Raw genomic sequence first — 24,167 nt, 5'->3', positions numbered from 1 at the left:
GCGACACCCCGCGATGGTAAGTGCGTTGCCAGGGCAACCAGACAAGCTGTCAGACAGAAGACGCCTCGGATCGTAAGACACGCCCTCGGCCGCCTAATAGGGGATGTCTACGTCCCGAACCTCCTCCTCCACCAGATTGAGCTGATGGACGGACCGCGCCCAAACCAGCAAGCGGCCACACCCGGCGTATAAAAGGAAGACTTAGTAGTCGGTCTGACAGCGGCTGGTTCACACACACAAGCGCTCACGGAGGCACGCACGCACAAACCGTCGGGGGGTAAGCAGACACACACGCTCTCACCAAACACACACACTCCTGTGTATATATCTCTGCAGGCCTTAACTGTCACTCTCCCCGTCACAGGCTTTCAGGATCGGGCCAGGGAATGTCCGCGGGACAGAGACCTCGGACGACACGGATGAATGAGTGAATTAGGAACGGGAGTTCCAGGAGTCCCCAGTTATCGCGACGCAACAGGGGGGGCAGCCCTGCCACAGCGAAGACAACTGGAACCCATACTAAAAGGTCGGAAGGAAACCTATTTAATTCCACACAGACTATTCTTCGAGGACTGCCTAGCAAGCAGGCTCTCGTTGTATTGAACGCCGGTGGGCTAAACGGCAGGTGCACGCTCGGAGCTGAACCCGCTATGGGAGAAGATACGCTACAGTAAAGGCTAAATACTGACGACGTCACGAAGCAAGGCTCCGCCGTCATATTATTATTATTCTTATCGTTTCTTATTATAACGAGCCCTCCAGTGTGGAGTCGTGCCGTAAGAAGAAGACTGTATAATCTAAGTTGAAACTAACGGATGTTTCTCACCCTACTCCAGGCGATCGAAGGAATCCTGTGAAGCCAATAATACTGTACGCTTGTGAATGCTACCCAGAGACGGATGTCGAGCGTCTCATTGTGATCTAACTGTCATTATCAACCTTCTTGCTAATAAACAGCGTTTTGAAGTGCTGCAATACCCTGTTCTGCCTGTTCATTTCCCACCAAGACTCCACAATATATATATATATATATATATATATATCACAAATGTGTGCACTTTTATTATTGTGTGTTGGAATAATACTGTAAAAACAATAGTACTATCATACTATCATACCTGTTTTCAGTGGTCCAACTTTGACCCTCTCCTTTGTTAAACTAGCATTTTTCGGTGGGACTTCGGCCTCTGTGAAAAAACAAATGATCGAGATATCAATTATCTCTTGTCATGTTATTAATTATCCCCTGATGCTCAGCAAAACAAGGACTTAAATTACTGGATTTAGTTGCCCTTACCTTTTATGACTGGGCTTGGTTTTGTCTTCACCACTGGTACCACTAAATAATTAGATTTCAGTTTTATTATTGCACACTATAAATCATAAGTACAGTACTTTCCTTGAGGTTGAATAGATTAATTACCTTTCTTTGCTGGAGTTGGTTTGAGCTTCTCTTTTGTGACTTCAGGTTCTAGATCAAACATACATTATGATTACCTCTGCTCAAAGTTGAAACTGAATATATATACATGCACATTTTTCGTCCTTGAAAAATGAATACACTGTAAACAAGGACCGAAATAAATCATTCATTCAATACAAATTGAATCAAAAGTTCTACCTTTCTTCACAGGGACTGCTTTCTCTTTGGGAGCTACAGTTACTAAAAACAAAATATTCAAAATATTCAATTGAGAATTAAATATTAACATACATGTTTTTGTTGTTGAAAGGACTAGGTAGATTAAATAAAATTTACTCTGAAGATAAATTTTTGACTGAGAGACTGCCATCGCTCAACCTCCAGCTTTTCACCAGAGGAAAAAAACGTTTTGTTCATTTTTTATCCAAAATGAGTTAATAGCATAGGCAGACTCTTCACATACTAGAGAGCATGTCTGAAATACTTGTCAGAGCTGAAATCGACATGTAAATATGAAATAAATGCTTAAACATGTAGCTAGGTGTAATGTTAGAGTCCACAGAAGTGAACCTTTCAAGCCTGTTTTCTCAACTCACTGTTTCTCTGCAAGACATTACTCTATAAGCCAAAACTGGTTGGTCAAACTGAACAACCAATATGTCAATTTGAAGCTATGATTCCCTGCTTTCATATGACATGAAAAAACTCAAATTCAAAAAATTCCAATGGCAGCCCCAGTCAAATTTGGCCACATTTATACTTCTGTTTTATACTGTATAATTGTGGATATAATTTATATAAAGTCTAAAATGAATACCCTTCACAGGCACTTTGATCTTCTCTTTCACAAGGGTGGCCTTTTTGTGAGTCCCCTCTTGTTCTACGAGCATAAATTGATTTTCTTTATCAAAGGTATGTAGTACCGCATCTATGTAGTATTCAGCATACTGAGCTATATTTACTGTGCACATAATGTCATGTTTTATTTAACTATTGCTCTTAATTGAATCAATAATGGCCTGTGAATTTATCATTGTTAGATAATAAAGATAATTTACACTCTATTTTTTCAAAGTGACTGATTGGGTTGTTTCTTTAACAATGGCCTCTGTTTAATACACATTGATGATAATAATAACATTTAAGCACTTTAACTGCACAATATAGGAAGAAAACTAACTAAATGATTGAAGAAAAACAAAACAAAAAATAAGCCATACAATTACAATGCAGCAAGAATAATTATTAAATTAAGTTATGAAAGGATCTTTATGAAAAATTAGTTTTAATTCAAAAGATGATACTGATTCCATTGCCACAGGCATGTCCTTCCATGCCGGTTGCATCATGAAGGTGTTATTCTACACATTCTCACTCTTGTGTTGTAATTGACGAGTTTGGGCAACATCTAACCATGCATCACCCATCTTAGAAGACAGGACCCCCCGTTGTGTCACTTTACAATTCTAGTAGGCTATACTGTTGTGTTCTCACTGTAAAAAAAAAAGGGGAAAAAAAGAGAAGTCTGTACACAGCTCTGCTCCTACACTGTTTAGCTTCATTATAAAGACACAGGCTCACAAGGTTTCGGCCATGGTTGGCCTTCATCAGGTGCGGATTTCTCATCATGTTACTATCTTTAGTCCAGCTCCAGCAAGGGACTGGATGATGTGCACAACCTACCTGTTTTATACTGTTCTCACTCCCAATTCGTAATAGGTTGATGAGTCTGCTAAGAATACTTAAAACAAGGCAGCTGCACTTTCAGAAGGGGACTTGAGCCCCACGAGGCCTGAAATGCCATGCTGAGTGGTGCGTACTTCTGGACACAACCACTTGCTTGACTACAGTTCACTCCAGGGTGCCTAGTCACAGTGCTCAAGTCCACTTCTGCCAACTCGGCGCTGTTCACGTTGAATCAAACGGCAGAGAATCAAAAGTCTGACGCATAGTCAATCCGTCCCAACTAGTCACCAGTTTGACACAATGGTTCACCAATCGAATGTGTGTGGAAGTAGGTTCAAGGCCAATGACCTTTGTTTTGTCTGAATTTAAAAACACTATAGAAGTCCTAATACTGTCTTTTAAAACAATTATGCACAAAGACTATATGTTTTCGAAGATCACTTAAACTGACTGTACAGCTAGGAACTGGAAAAAAGATGGGGGACAGATGCACAACGGAGACAGTGCTTGTTTCACCTAGGGATGCACCGATCTGATACTCGTATCGGAGATCGGCGCCGAAATTCTAGATCGGGTATCGTTATTGTTTTACAAAGTTGGGAAAGTAATGTTTAAGTCAAGCCTTGATGTTGCCTTACACAAAATAATGATTCCAGACTCCACACAGTGAGGCATACAGCTTAATAGGTTATTACGTTTCTTTGTGGGGGGTATCGGATCGGTACTCTGTATCGGCAGATACTGGACCCCCATGTATCAAAATCGGTATCGAATGCCAAAAAGCCGGATCGGTGCATCCCTAGTTTCACCTGACAAATATGACTGTCATCATTTGTTTTTTTTAGATGTTGAACACAAGCAGTCCAGAACAGAGGCAAACATCCTTACCTTTCTTAGCAGGAGCTGGTTTGGTTTTGTCTTTGGAAGCCTCTGCATCTACAATAGGAATTAACATGGCGGTTGACAAAAGTCCCTCATGAGCATAAAGCTGCTTTGTTGTGTTATTGGTGGAAATTGGTAACCATAATAAAACGTTTGACAAAAATAACTGTATAATAATAACTGTCAATTACAATCATAATGGCTGCACTACCTTTCTTAACAGGTGCAGGTTTTGCCTTTTCTTTTGAAACTTCAGTTTCTAAAGGGGAAAGTAATATGTAATGTGTTGCTTATGCTGTTTATTATCTAACAGTTTGAAAGATATTCAGAAAATGTGTTTAATAAGCATACCTTTCTTTGGAGTTGGTTTTGTCTTTTCTTTCAGTGCATCAGTGTCTGCCGAAAAAAAGACTGGTAAAACAATTGTAAAGTAATACATAACTAATATTATGTACTTCACTAATAAGACTTCCAGCAGATGTGTGGAGATGTGGAGAATTGTACATCTTTAATGCTTACAGCTCATTTATTCAGTTATTAGTGCCGGCAGCTGGCAAAAAAATAGAGTTCTCAACAGGCCCGAAAATTAAGCCCCGGCCCTACCTGGGCCCTCATCAAACCCTGTACACTCAAGATACTGCCCCTGCTGCCAGCTCCATATATGGAGCTGACCTGTTCTGACATTCCATATGTTGATCTGACCTCATCAAACCCTGTACACTCAAGACACCCATATGGCCAGAAAGGTTTCTATTTCTATTTTATTCTATTCATAAAATGTAATTCTAAATAATTTACTTAGCATTTGTTGAATATTGTTAAAGTATTCTCAATGATATATTGTATTGTGTATTAAATTATGTCGGAATACCTTGGTGTCGTTCTTCTTCAGTGGTTCAGTTTTTGGTTCTCTCTCTTCAGTGGTTCAGTTTTTGGTTCTCTCTCTTCTTTCTCTTTAGAAACCCTGTACACCTTGCACACTCAAGACACTTCCCCCGCTGCCCCTGCTGCCACCCTTAGATCTCCATATATGGAGCTGACCTGTTCTGACATTCCATATGTTGATCTGACCTCATCAAACCCTGTACACTCAAGTCACGCTCCATATATGGCCAGTACATAATTCATTCCATATGTTGATCTGACCCCCATGCCAAAGTGCCAGCGCTCGCCCAGCAGTCTGCCGTCAACCAGGCGGATGCGTGCACGTGACCTCGCCCTCAGGGCGACTTACTGGTATACCTTGTGTATAATAAAAAAGAGCATGTTTACTGTAGTGGTAGTACTGTACCTTTCTTTTCAGGCTCAGGTTTAGCTTTCTCCTTGGGTTCTTTGGCCTCCTTGGGAGCTGCTACTGCTGAAAAAAACAGCATGAAAACGTTTTTCTCGCAACTATACAACCTTCAGTATCGAATAATATTTATACTGTTGTAGTACTACTACTACTGTACTACTACTGTAGTACCTCACAGCTCCTGGTGTATAACATTCATATAATATCCAGGCTTAATGACAATAAATTGTAATAAAAGGGTACCGGTATGTGGCAGTATAAGGTTTTATTTTTTAATGATTTGGTTCAAACTAACATATGAACAAAGTTGATGAAGAGCAACTTTAAATAAATCAAAACCTAAAATATTAAACCTGTTCAGACAAGGAAATACCTTTTCTAGTCGTTTCTGGTTTAGCTTTCTCCTTAGGTACCTTTGGAGCCTCTGCTGCTTCTGGTGAGAAAACATAAATCCTCAACACTCATCTAGAATATGAAATTACATGGTAGGCTATAGGCTCCATTTTAGTTTTTACAAGTCTGACAAACCAGAATAAAAGCTATTGGTATCTATTACTTTGTAGCATTTACAATGTACCGTTAATAACATATTATTATTATTCTAAAAAGAACTTTGCTTCTCAAGTATTTGTTTGCTTTGCTTCTCAAGTTGGTTCTAAATGCTGGTTTTGATATATTTTCAGTTAATTGCCCATGAAGCCCTACTGTATAATATATATTTTTTCCTTTTACCAGTTTTTGTAACGTTAAGATGTGTCTTTTTCTGAACTGTAACAGCTTCTTTCTTTTCAGCTTTCACCTCCTTGAGAGGCTCTAAAACAAAAATACAGCATTGTTAATACATCAATAACTTCCTGCTGTTTTGTTATAAAAAAACATCCTTGCCTATGAAACAGAACCAAAGTCTTTGTTTGGATTATGCCAGAGGTCGTTACATTTCAAGTTACCCTGACCTGCTTTTTTGATGGTTGTTCTTTTCTCAGGAAGCTCAATCTTCTTTTCTTTCTTCACCTCTTCCACGGGTTTCTTTTTGGCCTCCACTGTAAAGGCAAACAGATTGGCTAGATATTAAAGACTGTCATATTGACATTTCCCAAATGGAAAACCTACAGTCACCGTGTTTAAGTGATATTTACTAATATATGCCTTTTTATTATTATCATATCTAAAGTTTAAATAAATAACACGGAGGTATGTAACTTAAATGTTTACTCAGTAATACACACCATTATCATCTTGTGTGTGTGTGTGTGTGTGGGGGGGGGGGGGGGGGGGACAATTTATTAAAAATAATAGATTAATAAATAATATGAATATGAATAAATGAACTGCAGTTGGTATTGTGATTAGATCAATATTTCCAGTGTTATCTAACCTGCTTTTGTAACATTTAGATGTGTTTTTTTCAGGACAGAAACAACTTCAACTTTAACCACCGTGTCAGGCTTCTTTGGTACATTGTCTGAAATTGGGAAAATATTAAACGGTTATTTTAGCTATAACAGTGGATTTTATGTTTTCGGTCATCTGTTTATTACCAGTATAATAATTCCAATATATTTTGTACAATGAGAAAAAGTTAATATTCAAATAAATATTCAAGTATAGATTTATTTTGTTTCATTTTACCTGTTTTCTTCACGATTTCAGCCTTCTTTAGTGGTTTTTGCTTCTTTGCTTCATCCTTTTTGACCATCTCCTTTTTGGGTTCCTCCTCAGCTTTTAAGGATAAGAACAAAAATAACATTGCATGGATGCACCTGGGACGTATCCTCAGTGATGTATCCCAAGGTCATCTGGGTTTCGTGTCTCGCAACATCATACCCCTCACTCAGAATATAATATTCCAATAAGACTACTAGGTTTACATTTATCAATTTCCTTCAAATGACACAAACACAATTACTTAAACAAAGTGGCATTAAAACAGCAGTTAACAAATAAAATGGAAGAGTGATTAACTGAAAAGACATCCCTGCTAACTAATTCAAAACTATAATATATAGTTTATAGCAATAAACCATTGCTTGTTTGAGAATGCAAATGACCCCTATGAACCTTTGTAATCCAATTGACATGCCTTCCATTTTCATCAGAGGCGGATTTACCATTGGGCTAGGGTTTACAAATTGTTAACGTATTAAATGATGTCGGAATACCTGTGTTGGTGTCTTTCTTCTTCAGTGGTTCAGTTTTTGGTTTTCTCTCTTCTTTCTCTTTCGGAGGCGGTGATGGTTCTTTCCTCATTAGAGGTTCATCTTCCCTTTTCACTTCTTTTTCAACCTTGGAAGGCTTCTCTAGCTCTTTCTCCGCTGCTTTGGGAGGCTTTGTTGGCTCTTTCTTGTCTTTAGAGGGCTTCTTTGTTTCTTTCACTTCTTTTTCAGGCTTTTTCACTTCTTTCGCTTCCTTAGGTGGCTCTGTTGGTTCCTTCTCTTCTTTGGGTTGTTTATTAAATTCTTTCTCTTTAGGAGTCTTTGTTATGTCTTTGACAACCTTGGAGGGTTTCTCTTGCTCTTTCTCTTCCTTAGGAAGTTTCTTTGGTTCTGTATCTTCCTTAGAAGGCTTTGTTGGTTGTTTCTTTTCTTTGGATGGCATTGTTGGTTCCATCTCTTCCTTGACAGGTTTCTTTACTTCTTTCTCTTTAGAAGGCTTTGTTGCTTCTTTTTCAACCTTGGAAGTCTTATCTGGTTCCTTCTCATCTTTAGGAGTTGCCATTAGTTTTCTCTCTATCTTAGAAGGCTTCATTGGTTCCTTCTCTACCTTCAATTGTTTCTTTACTTCTTTCTCCTCTTTAGAAGGCTTCTTTGCGTCTATGTCACCCTTTGTGGAAGGCTTCGCTGGTTCTTTCCCTTCTTTAAGAGATTCCTTTGGTTCTTGGGGTTCCTTAGTCAGCTTTGTAGGTTCCTTCTCTACTTTGGAAGGTTTTTTCACTTCTTTCTCTTTAGATAGCTTTGTTACTTCTTTTACAACCAGCTTCTCTGGTTCTTTCACTTCTTCAGGAGATGGCTTTGGTTCTTGGGGTTCCTTAGTCATCTTTGTAGGTTCCTTCTCTACTTTGGAAGGTTTTTTCACTTCTTTCTCTTTAGAAAGCTTTGTTACTTCTTTTACAACAAGCTTCTCTGGTTCTTTCACTTCTTCAGGAGATGGCTTTGGTTCTTTTTCATCCTTAGACAGCTTTGTTGGCTTCTTTTCTTCAATTTCAATCCTTGAAGGCTTTGCTGGTTTTTCATCTTTTGGAGGCTTTTTAGCTTCTTTCTCCTGTTTAGGAGGCTTTGCTGGCTCCTTATCTTCTTTGGGATGTTTCTTCACTTCCTCTTTTTTAGAAGGCTTCTTATCTTCTTGTTCTACCTTGGAAGACTTCTCTAATTTCTTCTCTTCTACGGGAGGTTCCATTGGTTCTTTAACTTCCTTCGAAGGCTTTGTTGGTTCTTTCAATTCTTTGGAAGGTTTCTTCACTTCTTTTTCTTCCTTTGAAGGCTTCACTTCTTTTTCAACCTTGGAAGGTTTCTTTGGTTCTTTCTCGTCTTTAGAAGGCTTTGTTGGTTCTTTCTTTTCTTTTGAAGGCTTCTTTACCTCTTTTTCTTGTTTTTTCTTGTCCTCTATGGGCTTTTCATCTAAATAAAAACACAAAACAAAATAAATAAATATGAATCCATTTACTAGCAAGATAGCCTGATGAAGGCCGAAACGGCCGAAACGTTGCGGTTTCCCTATTAAATGTTGGTCTGCATTTGAAAACAGTGTGCGGGCGTTTGTTCCTTTTTCATTGTTGGGCACCGTACCCTCTCCTACGCACCTGTCGCCTGTAGGTGTGCAAAAGCCTTGCTTTTTATTTACTAAATTATAAAAATCCATTAGAACCCTTTCATGTGGATCGTTGATATACAATATTGTATTTTATATATTATATTATATTAAAACAGATTTGGTTACGCTACATGTGCAAGCTTAAGTCAAGTTATTGGTTCTAAATGTTGGTTTTGATAGGCTTTCTGTAAAGGTCCTATACTATAAATGTATATTTTTCTTTTACCTGTTTTTGTAATGTTAAGATGTGTCTTTTTCAGGACAGCAATAGCTTCTTTCTCTACAGCCTTCACCTCCTTGAGAGGCTCTAAAACCAAAATACAGCATTGTTAATTAATTCCCTTGCCAAGGAAACAGAAGCCAAAATCTTTGCTAGCATTATGTCAGAGGACTTTACACAAGTTACCCTGACCTGCTTTTTTGATGGTTGTTTTTTTCTCATGAAGCTCACTTTTCTTTTCTTTCTTCACCTCTTCCACATGTTTCTTCTCGGCTTCCACTGTAAAGACAAACAGAATTAAAGACTGTCATATAGTTCCATGAAATTTTCCAAATGGCAAACCTGCAGTCACCATCTGAGTAGTTTGTTGTGTGATATTGTGTGATACACTACAATATGCATTTTTATTTGCATCTGTTCAGGTTAAATAAATAAATTAAGTATTATATTAATAAATAGTGATGTACAGTATGTAGGTTTACTCAAGAATACACAATATCATATTTGAAGAAAAAAAAGAAAACAATGCATTCAAAATAAAACTGCAGCTGGCAATGTGATTTAACAACCATTTCCTGGGTTATCTAACCTGCTTTTGTAACATTAAGATGAGGCTTTTTCAGATCAGAAACAACCTCAACTTTAACCGTGTCAGGCTTCTTTGGTACATCATCTGAAACAAAATAAATTAGTATTAAACTGTTCTTTTAGTTATAATTTTATGATTTATGATTTTATGTTTTCGTCCATCCGTTTCAAAATTACCAGTATAATAATTCCAAACTTTTTTGTGCAATGAGAAAATCTTCAAATAAATATTAAATGAAATTGATTTTACCTGGTTTCTTCACAATTTCAGCTCTCTTTAGTGGTTTTTGCTTCTTTGCTTCATCCTTTTTGACCATCTTCTTTTTGGGTTCCTCCTCAGCTTTAAAGGATAAGAGAATAGAATATTATATTCTACTACTACTATTATTACTACTAAATTTACATTTCTCATTATCCTTCAAATGACAAACATGAAAACACAATCACTTAAAAGGGAAATGACCTTTTTCTCTTTTGATTACTCACCCCATGGAGACTTTAATTCCATGGACATTATCTTTTTGGATTTGGGTAAAGTGTTGATAAGGACAATGCAAGTATCTGACTATAGTCACAATACCAACATGAGACAGTATTGCCTTGTTTTAAAATTATGTGGTTTTACTAATTATTTTGTTTGTTTCCTGAAATGGTTTACATTTTGCATTCAACTGGTTTCTGCTCGATACGACTGACTGTCCTACCTATCTTTTTAGCCTCTTCAGCCTTTGTGGGCTCTTTCTCCTCCTTGGGAAGCTTCTTAAGATCTCTCTCCTTTTTGGGTTCCTCTGCTAAACACAATGATATAGCATGTGCTTATGGTTTTTTCTTTTTCTTTCTTTTGTACAATAATGAGAAATCCAATGTGATATTTTACCTATCTTTGTCATGTGTTTTTTCTGTTGAGGTTTAACTTCTTTCTCTCCCCGTTTCTCCTCTTTAGGCTCCTTTTTGGGTTCTTCTGGAAAAATGTAAGAACAAATATCAAAGCAAGCAACACTAGAAATTTGTGTATAACTTGAAATAACATCAGAATCAACACATTGCAATGCAATTGTTCAGTGAGATCAGTGTGTTATGGCAAGGCTTTACAGTAGTGCAAGTATAAACTAAAGCTTTTAATGAAGCATTAATAGTATAGATGCTTTATAGAGCATTCAAAAACAACATAAATGTAAAGAATAGTTCAATAAGTTTATAAAATGTTTGTTGTTTATGAAAACTTGTTTTGATGCTCTAGAATGCATTTTCACTGCATTTAATAGTTTATTCTCCTTTTTACAAGATTACAAGCATGTATAGTTTCACTTCCAAGGTTATTGGAAAAAAAAGTTGCATACTACATTGCTTGAAAATGAAGAGATTTGTTCCAAAATGAGAATGCCTCCATTTAAAAAAAGAAATTCTCCTTATAAAATGATGCTGCTGACACTGGGGTGCTGATCTACACCCAGCCCTCAGGCTTGTGGCTACTACCAGCACCAATGCCAGAACCTCTAGTAATTGTTGCACAATGTTTAAGGAAAATATGGCCTCAAATTATGAAATATAGACATTTGCATTTTACATTATATTTTGGGCAGCATTTTGGAATGAAACCCTTCACAGTGCTGACATACACAACATTCACAACATATGGATGCACTGCTGGGGGAGCTCAGCACGTTATTTTTCTAGCAGGAAACCTTTTTGTTTTATGTCAATAGTGTCTTCCTTCTTCAGCTTGTCAGCCTTTTCCTTCAGTTCTTTCTCTAATGGTTCTTCCTCCTTTTCTTTTTTAGAGGGTATATGTGGCTTTGTTGGTCCCCTCTCTTCTTTGGGTGGTTTCTTCATTTCTTCCTCCTCAGAGGGCCTCTTTGGTTCTTTCTCGTTTTTAGGAGGTTTCTTCTCCCTTTTCTCTTCTTTTGAAGGCTTTATTGGTTCTTTGTCTTGTTTTGGGAGCTCTTTCTCTTTAAGAAGCTCTTTTGGTTCCTTTACTTTAGAAGGTTTTGATGGTTCCTTCTCTTCCTTGGGAGGCTTCTTCTCGTCTTTCTCTTCTTTAAAAGCCTTTGTTTGTTCTTTCTCTTTAGAAGGCTGTAATGGATCTTTTTCTATTTTGGGAGACTTTTTGACCTCTTCCTTCTCTTTAGGTGGTTTTGCTAGTTCCTTCCCATCTTTTGGAGGCTTTGATGGTTCCTTCTCTTCTTTGGGAGGCTTCTTCAATTCTTTCCCTTCTTTAAGATGCTTTGTTGGTTCTTTTTTCTCTTTAGAAGGTTTTAGTGGTTCTTTTTTGTCTTTTGGAGGCTTTTTGACTTCTTCTTTGTCTTTAGGTAGGTTTGCTGGGTCTTCCCCTTTCTTTTCTTTTGGAGGCTTTGTTGGTTCTTTCTCCTTTTTAAGAGGCTTTAATGGTTCCTTCTCCTCTTTGGACGGCTTCTTTACTTCTTTCTCTTCTTTAAGAGACATTGTTGGTTCTTTCTCTTTAGAAGGCTTTAATGGTTCTTTTTCTTCTTGAGGAGGCTTTTTGAGTTCTCCCTTTTCTTTAGGTGGTTTTGCTGGTTCTCTCTCTTCTTTTGGAGGCTTTGTTGGTCCCTTCTCCTCTTTAAGAGGCTTTGAAAGTTTCTTCCCTTCTTTGGGAGGCTTCTTGGCTTCATCTTCTTCAATGGGCTTTGTTTCTTCTTGCTCTTTAGATGGCTTTAATGGTTCTTTTTCTACTTTAGGAAGCTTTTTGAGTTCTTCCTTTGCATTAGGTGGTTTTGCTGGTTCTTTCTCTTCTTTTGGAGGCTTTGTTGGTTCCTTCTCCTCTTTAATAGGCTTTAATGGCTTTGTTAGTTCTTTCTCTTTAGAAGGCTTTAATGGTTCTTTTTCTAATTCTTTCTGGGGCTTTTTGACTGCTTCCTTCTCTTGAGGTGGTTTGACTGGTTCCTTCTCTTCTTTAGGAGGCTTCTTCAGTTCTTTCTCTTCTTTAAGAGGCTTTAATGGTTCCTTCTTTTCTTTCAGAGGCTTCTTCACTTCTTTCGTTGGTTCTCTTTCCTCTTTAGAAGGCTTTGTTGTTTCTTTTTCTTCTTTGGGAGAAGTTTTGACTTTTTCTTCCTCTTTAAGTGATTTAGTTGGTTCTTTCACTTGTTTTGTAGGCTCTTCTGGTTCTCTCTCTTCTTTGTGAGGCTTGGTTGGTTTCGCATCTTCTTTTTGGGGCTTTGTTGGCTCTTTGTCTTTTAGAGGTTTTGATGGTTCTTTCTCTTCTCTATGTGGCTTTGTTGGTTCTTTGCCTTTTGTAGGAGGGGTCACTGGTACCTTTTCTACTACTTTAGATGGCTTGGATGGTTCTCTCTCTTCCTTTGGAGGCTTTTTCACTTCTTTCTCTTTAGGTGGTTTTGATGGTTCCTTCTCTACTTTCTGAGGTTTCATTGCATCTTTATCTTCTTCCTTTGTTGGTTCCTTTCCTTCAATAGTAGGCTTCGTTGATTCCTTTTCTGCTTTTGTTGGCTTTGATGATACTTTATCATGTGGAGGCTTCCCTGCCTCTTTGTCCTCAACAGAAGGTTTGTTTAGAGGCTCTTTCTCTTCTTTGGCTGGTGTCTTCAAATGTTCCTCTCCAGAAGATGGCTTCACCGGTTTCTCTTTAGGAGGCTTTGTTGGCTCTTCATCATCTTTGGATGGCTTTTGTTCTTCTAAATACAATCACAAATTAGCAATTCTTTGTACCTGAAGAATATATCTTTGATTTATGTTGATGTCTTTCAGTGTTTTCTAAAAGCTACCAATATAATACAGGTTTTGGTGTCATAATAGTAATCAAGACCTTTATCTAATTTGAAAATTGCACCAAAATGCTATAGACTGAGGATATAAAACAACTCATACAATAGATTATATATATATTAAATATTGAAAGATGTGTTCTAAGTAGATGAATAATTTACTATTACATTTACTATTACAATTAATGCATTTATAATAGCCATTTAATTCTGAATGATGTGTGAGGTTTGACATAGTCAGGGAACTACTGTTTGTAAGCACAATAATCCAGTTAGAGGCAATCGTATCAGTGTAACAATCCATCTTTACTGACACAAGCACTGGAAGTCACATACATACTGCATATGAATGCATATGAATGGTATTGGGCCATAGTCATGAAGTTAACAGTAATGGAAGAGTAAGTACAGTAACTTCACATTCTGTCATGGCATGTCTTGACATTCATGTTGTCAAATAAATGTGAAACATGTAATGGCAGTGATATTTTCACATTTTGAATGTATATGTCATGCATTCATTTGATAACCAAGCGTTACCTTTGGGTTCTGGCTTCTCGTGCTCCTGCTTAATTATTTTCTCTGCTGTTTTCTCAGATTTCAGCTTGTCTTCCTTTTTCTCTTTTTTGCCTTCTGTGGCCTTGATGTCTGTAATAAACGATAAAGAAAATAAATCCTCAGCTATAGTTGAATACACCAAAACAAATAAATGACAATTTAAATAATTGGTTAAGTGTCAAACAGGAGAGAGTTATTAAAGAATACCTTCAATAAGGGAATCTTTAACTTCTGGCTGTTGTACTTGATTCTCATTTACGTCTTTGAGAACTACATTTGGCATATAGATAGTTTGAGGATTCCACAATACACACACACACACAACACACAGTATGTACAAACATATAACCACATATTGTGGGAACTGCATGCATAAGCATTACAGACAAATAGAAACATACCATAAATAGACTGTATACATTAATATTAAACTGTGAAACCTTAAAAAAAAAAAAGCACAAACATCTTTTGTTATTTTTCACTGTGAAGGCCTCAAAAGTACAGTTGTATGTATACATGTTGATTACAAAATCCTTCATAGTGCCATTTCTATGCCACTATACAAGTCCTGCTGGCACTGCGACAGCTTTATCCAGCTGCCCTCTGCACAAATGGCCCATGTATTTTGCCAAGTGCAATAGCTGCAATAGTTGAAGTGAAGGCACCAATTTGGATGTCAGCGTTGAAAACTAGTCTGTACTGTTCTAAATAAATACAAAATTATATATATATATATATATATATATATATATAGTCCTATAGTCTGCATGTGCATTCTTGAATGCTCATTCTTAGTAGTCTTGATAAAACAAACTTGTATCTATCTATCTAACTGTTTCAAGAGAAAGACTTATAATTAATGCACTGAATGAGATACAGTAAATCTCTCCTAAGAAGATTGCATTTAGGGTGACAGTGCCATTCATGCATTTGTGCTGAGATCTAATTTCTATATTCAATCTTAAATTTAGTGGTGTGTGGTGTCAAATTAATGTATTACAGGGCTACAGGGCTACTTGAAAAGCAGGCCACAGATCCTTAAAAAAAAACAATGTTAACAATGGATGATAAACAAATGCATGCTTTCTCAGATTATCAACACACGTCATTCAATATGACAATTGAAAAAATGATGAAACATGGAATATCAACTGCCAATTATATACCTTTCTCTAGCTGAATGTCTTGGTCATCTTTGGTCATGAGGAGATCTTCCTCTTTGAGGCTGGCCCTAGTTCCCATTTTCCTGAGCTTCTCATAGGGTATCCGGACGTTCCTCCGTCGCCGTGGTTCAGTTCTGCGGCTCTCGTTGTTATTGTTGTTTTCATCATCATCATCATCAAAGGTTTCAGAGTATTCATCTTCATCTTCATCAGAAACATGCGGTAAGGTCGTTAGTTCATCCTCATCAGTTTCAGAGGTGAAATCAACATGGTCAAGCTTTTCAGTCGTCGGGATTTCAAGATCTGTTTGCTCGACTCTGTTCTGCTTTTTGAGGCCATCCTCCTTGTACTTCTCCATTTTCTCCTCTGGCTTCTCTTCTTCCTTCATAGTCTCCTCTATCTTCTCTTTTTCTTCTTCTTCCTTCTCTACTACCAGAGCCTGATCTTTTTCCATTTCTGCAATTTGAGCTTCTAGATCTTTGACATCAGCGCCATCAACCTTGTCCTCATCTTTCTCTTTAGCATCACTATCAAGATGTTGATCGTCATAATCTCTGACCATGACATCTTCTTTGATGGCAGTGACAGCATCAGATTCCGTTTCTTTAACCTCAAGATCACTGTGCTTGTCCTTCTCATCACCGTCACCTCCAATAACATGCTTGGCCTCCTCCTCTTCATCATTAGCATGTTTTCCTCCATCAGTATGATCTCCATCAATGTCTTCAGCATGTTTGCTAGAAAGGTCATCTTCATCCCTCTCTCCTTCCTGCTCTTCTTCAGTGGTAGCGATGTCCTTTTTCATCCCCCCTTCCACCTCCTCTACAGACACCTTTTCACCCTGTTCAGCCATATCTTCTGGTTTCATCAACTCTTCCTCCTCCCCCTCTTCAACGCTCTCCTCTTCTTCAACCTCTTCCTCCTTCTCCTCTTCTGCCATGATCTGTTTTTTAACCTCCACTCTCTCCTCCTCCTCCACCTCTTTCTGCTCCTGGCCCTCCTCTTCCTGTTGTGGTGGTTCTTCGTCCTCTTCATTCTCCTCATCGGAATGGTCCAGCAATGCTTCACGTTTGGTTTCTTCAATGATGGTGTGTTTCGCTAGTGATGTGATGACAGCGACACATTTAGAGCCTGCACCGTTTTTAGAATGACAATCATCACAGAGGAACAAATCATGTAAAAATCTGTTTTTCAAATACCATCGTCTTCTTCTGACTCTTTCACAGTGGCCTTGATGGGCAGATCACCCTTCTCCTCCTTTGTGTCTGGGGTGACACTAGGTTCGGGAGCAGTGGGGGCTTCCTCTTTGGCAGCATTTATGATCTCTGCAACTGCATTATCAAGCCAAGTCACTTCTTTTACAAGGTCTTTACATCTTCGGCATTTGACACAAAGTTGCAGTTATAAAAAAGAGTTTAAGGCGGTTTGGGTTAAGGATGCGTGCGCACTCTCTCACACACACACACACACACACACACACACACACACACACACACACACACACACACACACACACACACACACACACTTCGCTGGATTAACAGCTGCTGGTGATTTTATCAAATCTGTCTGAAAGAAATGATATCCAACCGTTCCCCCAGTTATGCCTCATTACATTACCCCCAGTAGTTCTTATCACCATTATGGATACACTTGAAACCTGAGGTGTATACAACACATTTGATTCCATGCAAAGACAAATGGCAAAATGGCAAACACAATACATACAAATACATTCAGTTAAAACAAAACAAAATTAGAAATATATACAGCAGAGATGATTATTGTTGAAGTTCAGTCACAGACAATCATATTACTCATACATAGGATGCTTGGACAATGCACTTACAATTAATGCACTGAATGAGATACAGTAAATCTCTCCTAAGAAGATTGCATTTAGGGTGACAGTGCCCTTCATGCATTTGTGCTGAGATCTAATTTCTTTATTCAATCTTAAATTTAGTGCAAAATCTATGTGGTGTAAAATTTATGTATTTCAAGATCATCATCAAGTAACCAGTGAAATGAATTGCATATACTGTAAAATATACAGTATATAAATGAATATACGTAGATTATGTGAATATTCAGTTAGTTATAATCAAAGTAAAATATGTTAAGACATTTGATTGGCTCCTCACATTATTTTTTGTTAGACATCATTGTTGGTAAAAAAAATATATTCAGCATGCTATATCCAATATGTAGTGTCAAATGCATGATACAGGGCTACTTGAAAAGCAGGCCACAGATCCTTAAAAAACAATGTTAACAATGGATGATAAACAAATGCATGCTTTCTCAGATTATCAACACACGTCATTCAATATGACAATTGAAAAAATGATGAAACATGGAATATCGACTGTCAATTATATACCTTTCTCTAGCTGAATGTCTTGGTCATCTTTGGTCATGAGGAGATCTTCCTCTTTGAGGCTGGCCCTAGTTCCCATTTTCCTGAGCTTCTCATAAGGTATCCGAACGTTCCTCTGTCGCAATGCTTCACGTTTGGTTTCTTCAATGATGGTGTGTTTCGCTAGTGATGTGATGACAGCAACACATTTAGAGCCTGCATCGTTTTTATAATGACAATCATCACAGAGGAACAAATCATGTAAAAATCTGTTTTTCAAATACCATCGTCTTCTGACTCTTTCACAGTGGCCTTAATGGGCAGATCACCCTTCTCCTCCTTTGTGTTTTGGGTGACACTAGGCTCGGGAGCAGTGGCAGCTTCCTCTTTGGCAGCATTTATGATCTCTGGAACTGCATTATCAAGCCATTTGATACAAAGTTGCAGTTATAAAAGAGTTTAAGGCGGTTTGGGTTAAGGATGCGTGCACACACACACACACACACACACACACACACACACACACACACACACACACACACACACACACACACACACACACACACACACACACACACACACACACACACACACACACACACACACACACACACACACACACACACACACACACACACACACACACACACACACACACACACACACACACACACACACACACGTCGCTGGATTAACAGCTGCTGGTGATCTTATCAAATCTGTCTGAAAGAAATGATATCCAACCGTTCCCCCCGTTATGCCTCATTACATTACCCCCAGTAGTTTTTATCACCATTATGGATACACTTGAAACCTGAGGTGTATACAACACATTTGATCCCATGCAAAGACAAATGAAGGCATTGATAAGAAGTAAGTTTTGGTATTAAATTAAAACAAATGTCTGAATGTCAAAATTGTACATGAGAAATACATATAAACAATAGTCTTAATTGTTTTTTATTATTTCAAGTTAATTAAATTAAATTATATCAAAATATAACTACTCGTTTGGCTGTGGACACCCTGGAAGACCCCACAGGGATCTCTTGGGGACCCACTTTGAAAACCCCTGGCGTAGACTTATTGTATTGAAAATATGCAGCATCAATGACACATTATCTATAGTTTTTTTTATTACTGTAAATAAGTGCAAATGTGAAGTCATATAAGGTTTGGCATACAATATTTAAAGGTTAACATTCCACATGAAACAAGCCCATCTTATAATCAAACTAGAAGACAGAAAAGGAGTGCTGAGACATGCATGAAAGGTCAGAAGTTACAGTCAGTGTGTGATAAACTGTGAATTTGTGAGGGTAATCAACAAGTCAATGCACTCTAATGCTGGTCAGCGATATTGTAGCATACTTACGTTTTTCTTTGGGTGGCCAGAATTCTCCTAAAAGTCAATAAAATATGACAATCAATATCACTTCACAGTTCACACACAAATACAAATATATTACCTTGCGATTGTTTTCATTTTAGGATGAATGTAAAAGAATACAGAGATGCTTACCTTCCCTTCTCACCAGGTTTAGGTCTGCTGATGGAGCTGCAGCTTCATCTAAGCAAAGAGAAGAGAAGAAAACGTTAAACATTTTTTAATTCATACCGTACCATTTTCCTTTGAAGGAAACCAAAACCATGATTAAACATTCTCTACAGTCCATATTTATTCAGTATGCATCTTTTTCTCAATTAGGATTCTTAGAAATATATTGAATATTGAAGTGCAATGGATACTTTAATTAGCACACCAGTTATGATAAACAAACCTTGATCACCGATGAGCATGCCTGACATATAACCCAACACTTCCTTCTTGTCTGTCATCTCAACTACAGCATCTGTGACAATTTTCATGGGGTCAACGTCAACTGTAACTTCTGGAATAGAAAAAAATATATTTTCATTACTTCAGGCATATGAGTAAACAAATAAAACTCTATTTGGAAAGATTCAGAGCTAGCTGCCATGGTAAAAGAAGGGTACAGTACCTTCTTCATTAAACAGCAAATCGGAGAAGTAGCCCACAAGCATGTTGATCTGTTCAGTGATGATTTCGATAACTCTACTGAGAACACCCATAGGATAGAATCCCAAAGCGTCCTGAATACCTGATCAACACAAGGAGGACATCATCAGCTTATACTGTTCACTCAGAAACACATCATAATTTATCTAATCATAGATTCTTTAAGCATTTATTGCAACAAAGTTACTGGCACGTGGCTCAACTCATAAGATGCTCCCTGAATTAGCAAAGCAGTTGCAGCTAAAACAAGGAGCATGATGTAGAATCCCCCATGGGCATACAAGAGCAGGCCAAAAGCAAGACATGGCATTTCAGTTTAACCAAACCTAGCATTCCTATTCTGGGACAAACATTCAGAAAATACAGCTGATCTACAAGCTCACACGGCATCGCAACACGATGCATTGTGAACTTTTAGATGAGCTTTTTTCGGCAAAGATATTTCAACAGAACGGGGCCTAGTATAGAGCACTAGGGTACTCCGGTCAACTGTGTGGTCACATTTTGAGCCATGCGAGACTGAACTAGAATGGTGGAGGGCCGGCAAAGCAGCAGGTGCAGCAGCAGCATGTGGGCAGCGTTGGTGTAGCAGGGGAGATTATAGGAGGGAGCCATATTTAAATGGACCGCCTTGTTGTCAGTGGGCTGTCATCTGATTAGAGCTGGGGTGTGTGACTTCCATGTGACCATGTGTGTCCTCCTGACTCCTGTATGACCTAAGGTGCTGCTTTGTTTCAATATTGGGTAGTCATGGTTGCGACCCGGCCAGGCAGAGCCCGATAGCCCTACTGTATATTCATTCTAGAAAAGGAGCATGGGGTTTGAAACCTCGAAACCAGTGGTTGTTAGTGGTATGTTGGGTTTCTATGTAAACGTTTTACATAATATATGCACTGCTAATTTAAACCTTGCCGTTTCAGGATGGTATTTAGAAATGTTGTGTCAAGGTAGATGTACTTTTACCAGCTCAGTGGCCTTGTGGTTAGAGTGTCCGCCCTGAAACTGGGAGGTTGGGGTTCAATCCCCGGCCAGGTCATACCAAAAATGGGACCCAATGCCTCCCTGCTTAACACTCAGCATCAAGGGTTGGATTGGGGGTAAGTCCCTGCGACATACTAGCGTCATGTCCAGGGGGTGTACTTGTACATCAAGCTGCCTCACGCTACAGAAACAGGAGATAGGCTCATGCCCTATGGGCCTCATGGCTCGGCAAGGCTACTTACATGTACTGTAATCTTTCTGCACAAAATGACAGATTTATGCTGTGTGAGCATTCAGCTTTGCTCATTTTAAAAAGCAAGCATAAGAGCTTAAAGTTAATTCTTGGTTAATGCTACTTGATTATGTACGTAAGCCTACTATAGCCTGTAGCAAATGTTAATTTATATAGTATTAAACAGATAATGTAGCATGTTCCAACAAGAGCTAAGATCATGTTAAAGCTATGTGCATATACCTTTTAATGTATCCAGTACTGTGTCCAAGATAACACAGATCACATCCCGGATGTAGCCAACTATTGCACCCACATTGTCATTAGTAACACTGAAGATACTTCTGCCTATGACCACAGGGTCCATGAAGCTAATGTCAGTGGTTCCTGAGAAAATCAAATAGATTTAGGAAGAATCTATAGTATAAGTGTTTAATTAATTAGACACATCATTACACATTAAATCAGACAACATAACCCATAATGGAAATAGCCTTCATTAGTGACTACTATAACAACATATGAGATTTACATAATACATTAGTATTAGTCATCGTTATTGCATACATTTATGCCAATCAATTTCAATCCTTTTCAAAGTCAACTTCTTATGAAGCAATAGGTTTTGTTCAGCATTCATACTAATGAGAAAATGAATCCGTTATATTTTGTTTGCAAGGTAGTTCACCCCCCTTTCACACCCAATAGTTATTAATAGAATTGAACAGAAATAGATTGTTACATATATTAGAAAAGGATTTGTAGTTGTATTATTTTTAAAGAAGTGTTGATACCTTTTTCTACATCCAGTATAGTATCCATGATGGAACACAGAACATCTTGGATGGAGCTCACGATTCCATTCACAAAGTAATTTGCTTTATTAAAGCCACTCCTGCCAATGACCACAGGGTCCATGAAGCTTATGTCAGTGGTTCCTGAGAAGAGTAGATGATTTAGGGCAAAATACAAATCTATTTAATAAGTGAACACATTTATATGTCATATGATATATTACAGCCAAACACAAATTACGATAATATTGACTACTGTGCTGTGTATGTTGTATTTTACTGAAAATGTCACTAGGCTAAAATTAAAAGATTTTCAGAATTTTCACAAATAGTGAAAATACAATATCAGAATAAATAATAATAAACAATAAATAAAGTATAAACAGGGCTTAATTGGTCAAACTTGTTTTTACAGAATAAATAATCAGTTTACATTATGCATTATTTCTTGACAGAATTTAACCACTTAAACCATTATAATTATATACTTTGTTTGTTTACCCCAGGAATCTATCCTTGCCCTCTACTCCACATCTCCTAAGAATAGCGGATCTACAAAGCCCAAGCTGTTCAAGTTGTGAGCTTGTAGAATTGCTATTTTTGCCGAATGTTCACTATGACGTAACCAGATTAGGGATGCAGTTACGTTTGTTTTAAGCGCCGACAGTAATAGATTCTCGGTTCTTCTGTTCTGATTATGTATGTAATTCAAATGGTGTTCAGATAATACATAACAGCATGGTGTAATTTAATGTAAGCGAGGCAGATTAATTAAAAAGACATCATGTGTCTATTAAAATGTAATTGAGATGGATCATGGGAGTAAATACCTGTAGTAACACTCCGAATGGTATCCAAGATGGCACAAAGCACACCCTGGACGTAGCCCCCCACTGAACCAAATATAGCACAAAGCTGGTCCCTGAAAGAGCCTAACAAGTCAGTGATGAAGTCATCGGTGGAATGGAAGAGTCTTCTGCCTATGACTACGGGGTCCACGTAGCTGAAAAAGAAGTTTCCTGACAAAAACAAAATAGTATGAAACTAGAACTGCACTCTGTCGAGTGCATACTTGCTTGTTGCACACTAGTAGGCCATAAATGGCCTAGTAGGCCATAAATGGCCTACTAGTGCGCAAGCAGAGCATGCAAGTACTTTCGACCGCTACAAACTGTCAAATCTCAGTAATGACTACTTGTACCTGATACGGCAGTGGTGCCAGATTACATACATGTATACATAGGAGCATTACCTTTAATCCTCCCAACACTAAAACATATCGTCATTACGTCGCCATCGAAAACCAATTACACTCTGGCATTGGGTCCTTTAATCCACATCTTTAGTTATACATATACTATGTATATGTATATGTAATTTGTAAATTGATTAGCGGTATACTGTGGTTACTTTGCGCTGTATGCACCGTCCCAGCCGTCCCGCCAATTTTGATGCGTATGCACCGTCCCAGCAAATGACATAATGACTAATTGTGCCTGATACGGCAGTGGTGCCAGATTACATACATGTAAACATAGGAGCATTACCTTTAATCCTCCCAACACTAAAACATATCGTCATTACGTCACCACCATGGAAAACCATTGGTTTTATACATATACATAGTATATGTATAACTAGCTCTCAATGATTACGTAATAAAGATGTGGATTAAAGGACCCAATGCCAGAGTGTAATTGGTTTTCGATGGTGACGTAATGACGATATGTTTTAGTGTTGGGAGGATTAAAGGTAATGCTCCTATGTATGTAATCTGGCACCACTGCCGTATCAGGCACAATTAGTCATTACGTCATTTGCTGGGACGGTGCATACGCATCAAAATTGGCGGGACGGCTGGGACGGTGCATACGAGTCCCAGGCGAAACTACCGGTAGTACTTGCGCGCTCTGCTTGCGCAAGTAATTATGGTTGCATTAGCAAAAAACTGGTAAACTAGCAGGTCTGCTAGCTCAAAATGCATCACAATACACAGTGGATCAGCTATTTTTATGTGGAACCATTGTATAACAAAACAGGTTATAAAACAGGTTAAGTGGTTAATCAAAGTAATTGATTTAGTTGATCAATTATATAATTTTGAGGGGCACTAGCCCCTCCAATACATAGTTTTTGAAGATTACGTCATATGGCAGCCAAGTCTATGGGATTTGTATGACGTGAATTGTTTGCCAGCCAAGTCTATGGACAGTGTTGTTTAGGGCAATTATAGCATAAATCTTACCAGCCAAGTCTATGGACTTTAATGTTTTAGGGCACTAACTGACGTCATGTGGCCGATATAAATCAATACATTTTGTTTCAAACAAGAATCAAACCAGGGTGTGTATATATATATATATATATATATATATATCTCAGAGGACTAATCTATCCGAATG

The 24,167-nt window shown here is 38.0% G+C and overlaps 1 protein-coding gene across 4 annotated transcripts in view; it reads right to left on the bottom strand.

Annotated features, from left to right (window-relative positions):
* The window catches only part of LOC310878212 (uncharacterized protein), a 39,390-nt gene that overhangs the window by 12,525 nt on the left and 2,698 nt on the right, over positions 1 to 24,167 (bottom strand). For 2 of the 4 annotated variants that reach the window (XM_083792387.1, XM_083792388.1), the window contains exons 4-37: positions 22,596 to 22,784; positions 21,766 to 21,909; positions 21,215 to 21,358; positions 19,721 to 19,840; positions 19,499 to 19,609; positions 19,240 to 19,287; positions 19,093 to 19,119; positions 18,002 to 18,130; positions 17,742 to 17,900; positions 16,558 to 16,689; positions 15,362 to 16,456; positions 14,403 to 14,465; positions 14,178 to 14,285; positions 11,586 to 13,547; positions 10,778 to 10,861; positions 10,605 to 10,691; positions 10,151 to 10,240; positions 9,902 to 9,985; positions 9,505 to 9,591; positions 9,319 to 9,399; positions 7,445 to 8,899; positions 6,915 to 7,004; positions 6,661 to 6,747; positions 6,239 to 6,325; positions 6,018 to 6,098; positions 5,659 to 5,718; positions 5,283 to 5,348; positions 4,343 to 4,387; positions 4,203 to 4,250; positions 3,998 to 4,045; positions 1,622 to 1,663; positions 1,424 to 1,471; positions 1,298 to 1,339; positions 1,119 to 1,187 (exon numbers count right to left, since the gene is read on the bottom strand). In XM_083792387.1, coding sequence (XP_083648513.1) covers positions 1,119 to 1,187; positions 1,298 to 1,339; positions 1,424 to 1,471; positions 1,622 to 1,663; positions 3,998 to 4,045; positions 4,203 to 4,250; positions 4,343 to 4,387; positions 5,283 to 5,348; positions 5,659 to 5,718; positions 6,018 to 6,098; positions 6,239 to 6,325; positions 6,661 to 6,747; positions 6,915 to 7,004; positions 7,445 to 8,899; positions 9,319 to 9,399; positions 9,505 to 9,591; positions 9,902 to 9,985; positions 10,151 to 10,240; positions 10,605 to 10,691; positions 10,778 to 10,861; positions 11,586 to 13,547; positions 14,178 to 14,285; positions 14,403 to 14,465; positions 15,362 to 16,456; positions 16,558 to 16,689; positions 17,742 to 17,900; positions 18,002 to 18,130; positions 19,093 to 19,119; positions 19,240 to 19,287; positions 19,499 to 19,609; positions 19,721 to 19,840; positions 21,215 to 21,358; positions 21,766 to 21,909; positions 22,596 to 22,784 — 7,212 coding nt within the window. Of the gene's footprint in view, positions 1 to 1,118; positions 1,188 to 1,297; positions 1,340 to 1,423; positions 1,472 to 1,621; positions 1,664 to 2,175; positions 2,304 to 3,997; positions 4,046 to 4,202; positions 4,251 to 4,342; positions 4,388 to 5,282; positions 5,349 to 5,658; positions 5,719 to 6,017; positions 6,099 to 6,238; positions 6,326 to 6,660; positions 6,748 to 6,914; positions 7,005 to 7,444; positions 8,900 to 9,318; positions 9,400 to 9,504; positions 9,592 to 9,901; positions 9,986 to 10,150; positions 10,241 to 10,604; positions 10,692 to 10,777; positions 10,862 to 11,585; positions 13,548 to 14,177; positions 14,286 to 14,402; positions 14,466 to 15,361; positions 16,457 to 16,557; positions 16,690 to 17,741; positions 17,901 to 18,001; positions 18,131 to 19,092; positions 19,120 to 19,239; positions 19,288 to 19,498; positions 19,610 to 19,720; positions 19,841 to 21,214; positions 21,359 to 21,765; positions 21,910 to 22,595; positions 22,785 to 24,167 lie in introns of those variants that run through there. The other 2 variants (XM_083792389.1, XM_083792390.1) reach the window with 2 other exon arrangements.

This window comes from Protomyctophum parallelum (assembly GCF_964188405.1).
Source record: "Protomyctophum parallelum genome assembly, chromosome: 20".
Classification (NCBI taxonomy): Eukaryota; Metazoa; Chordata; class Actinopteri; order Myctophiformes; family Myctophidae; genus Protomyctophum; species Protomyctophum parallelum.
The sequence above is the reverse complement of the archived record's forward strand: the minus strand, read 5'-3'. Positions and strand labels throughout refer to the sequence as shown.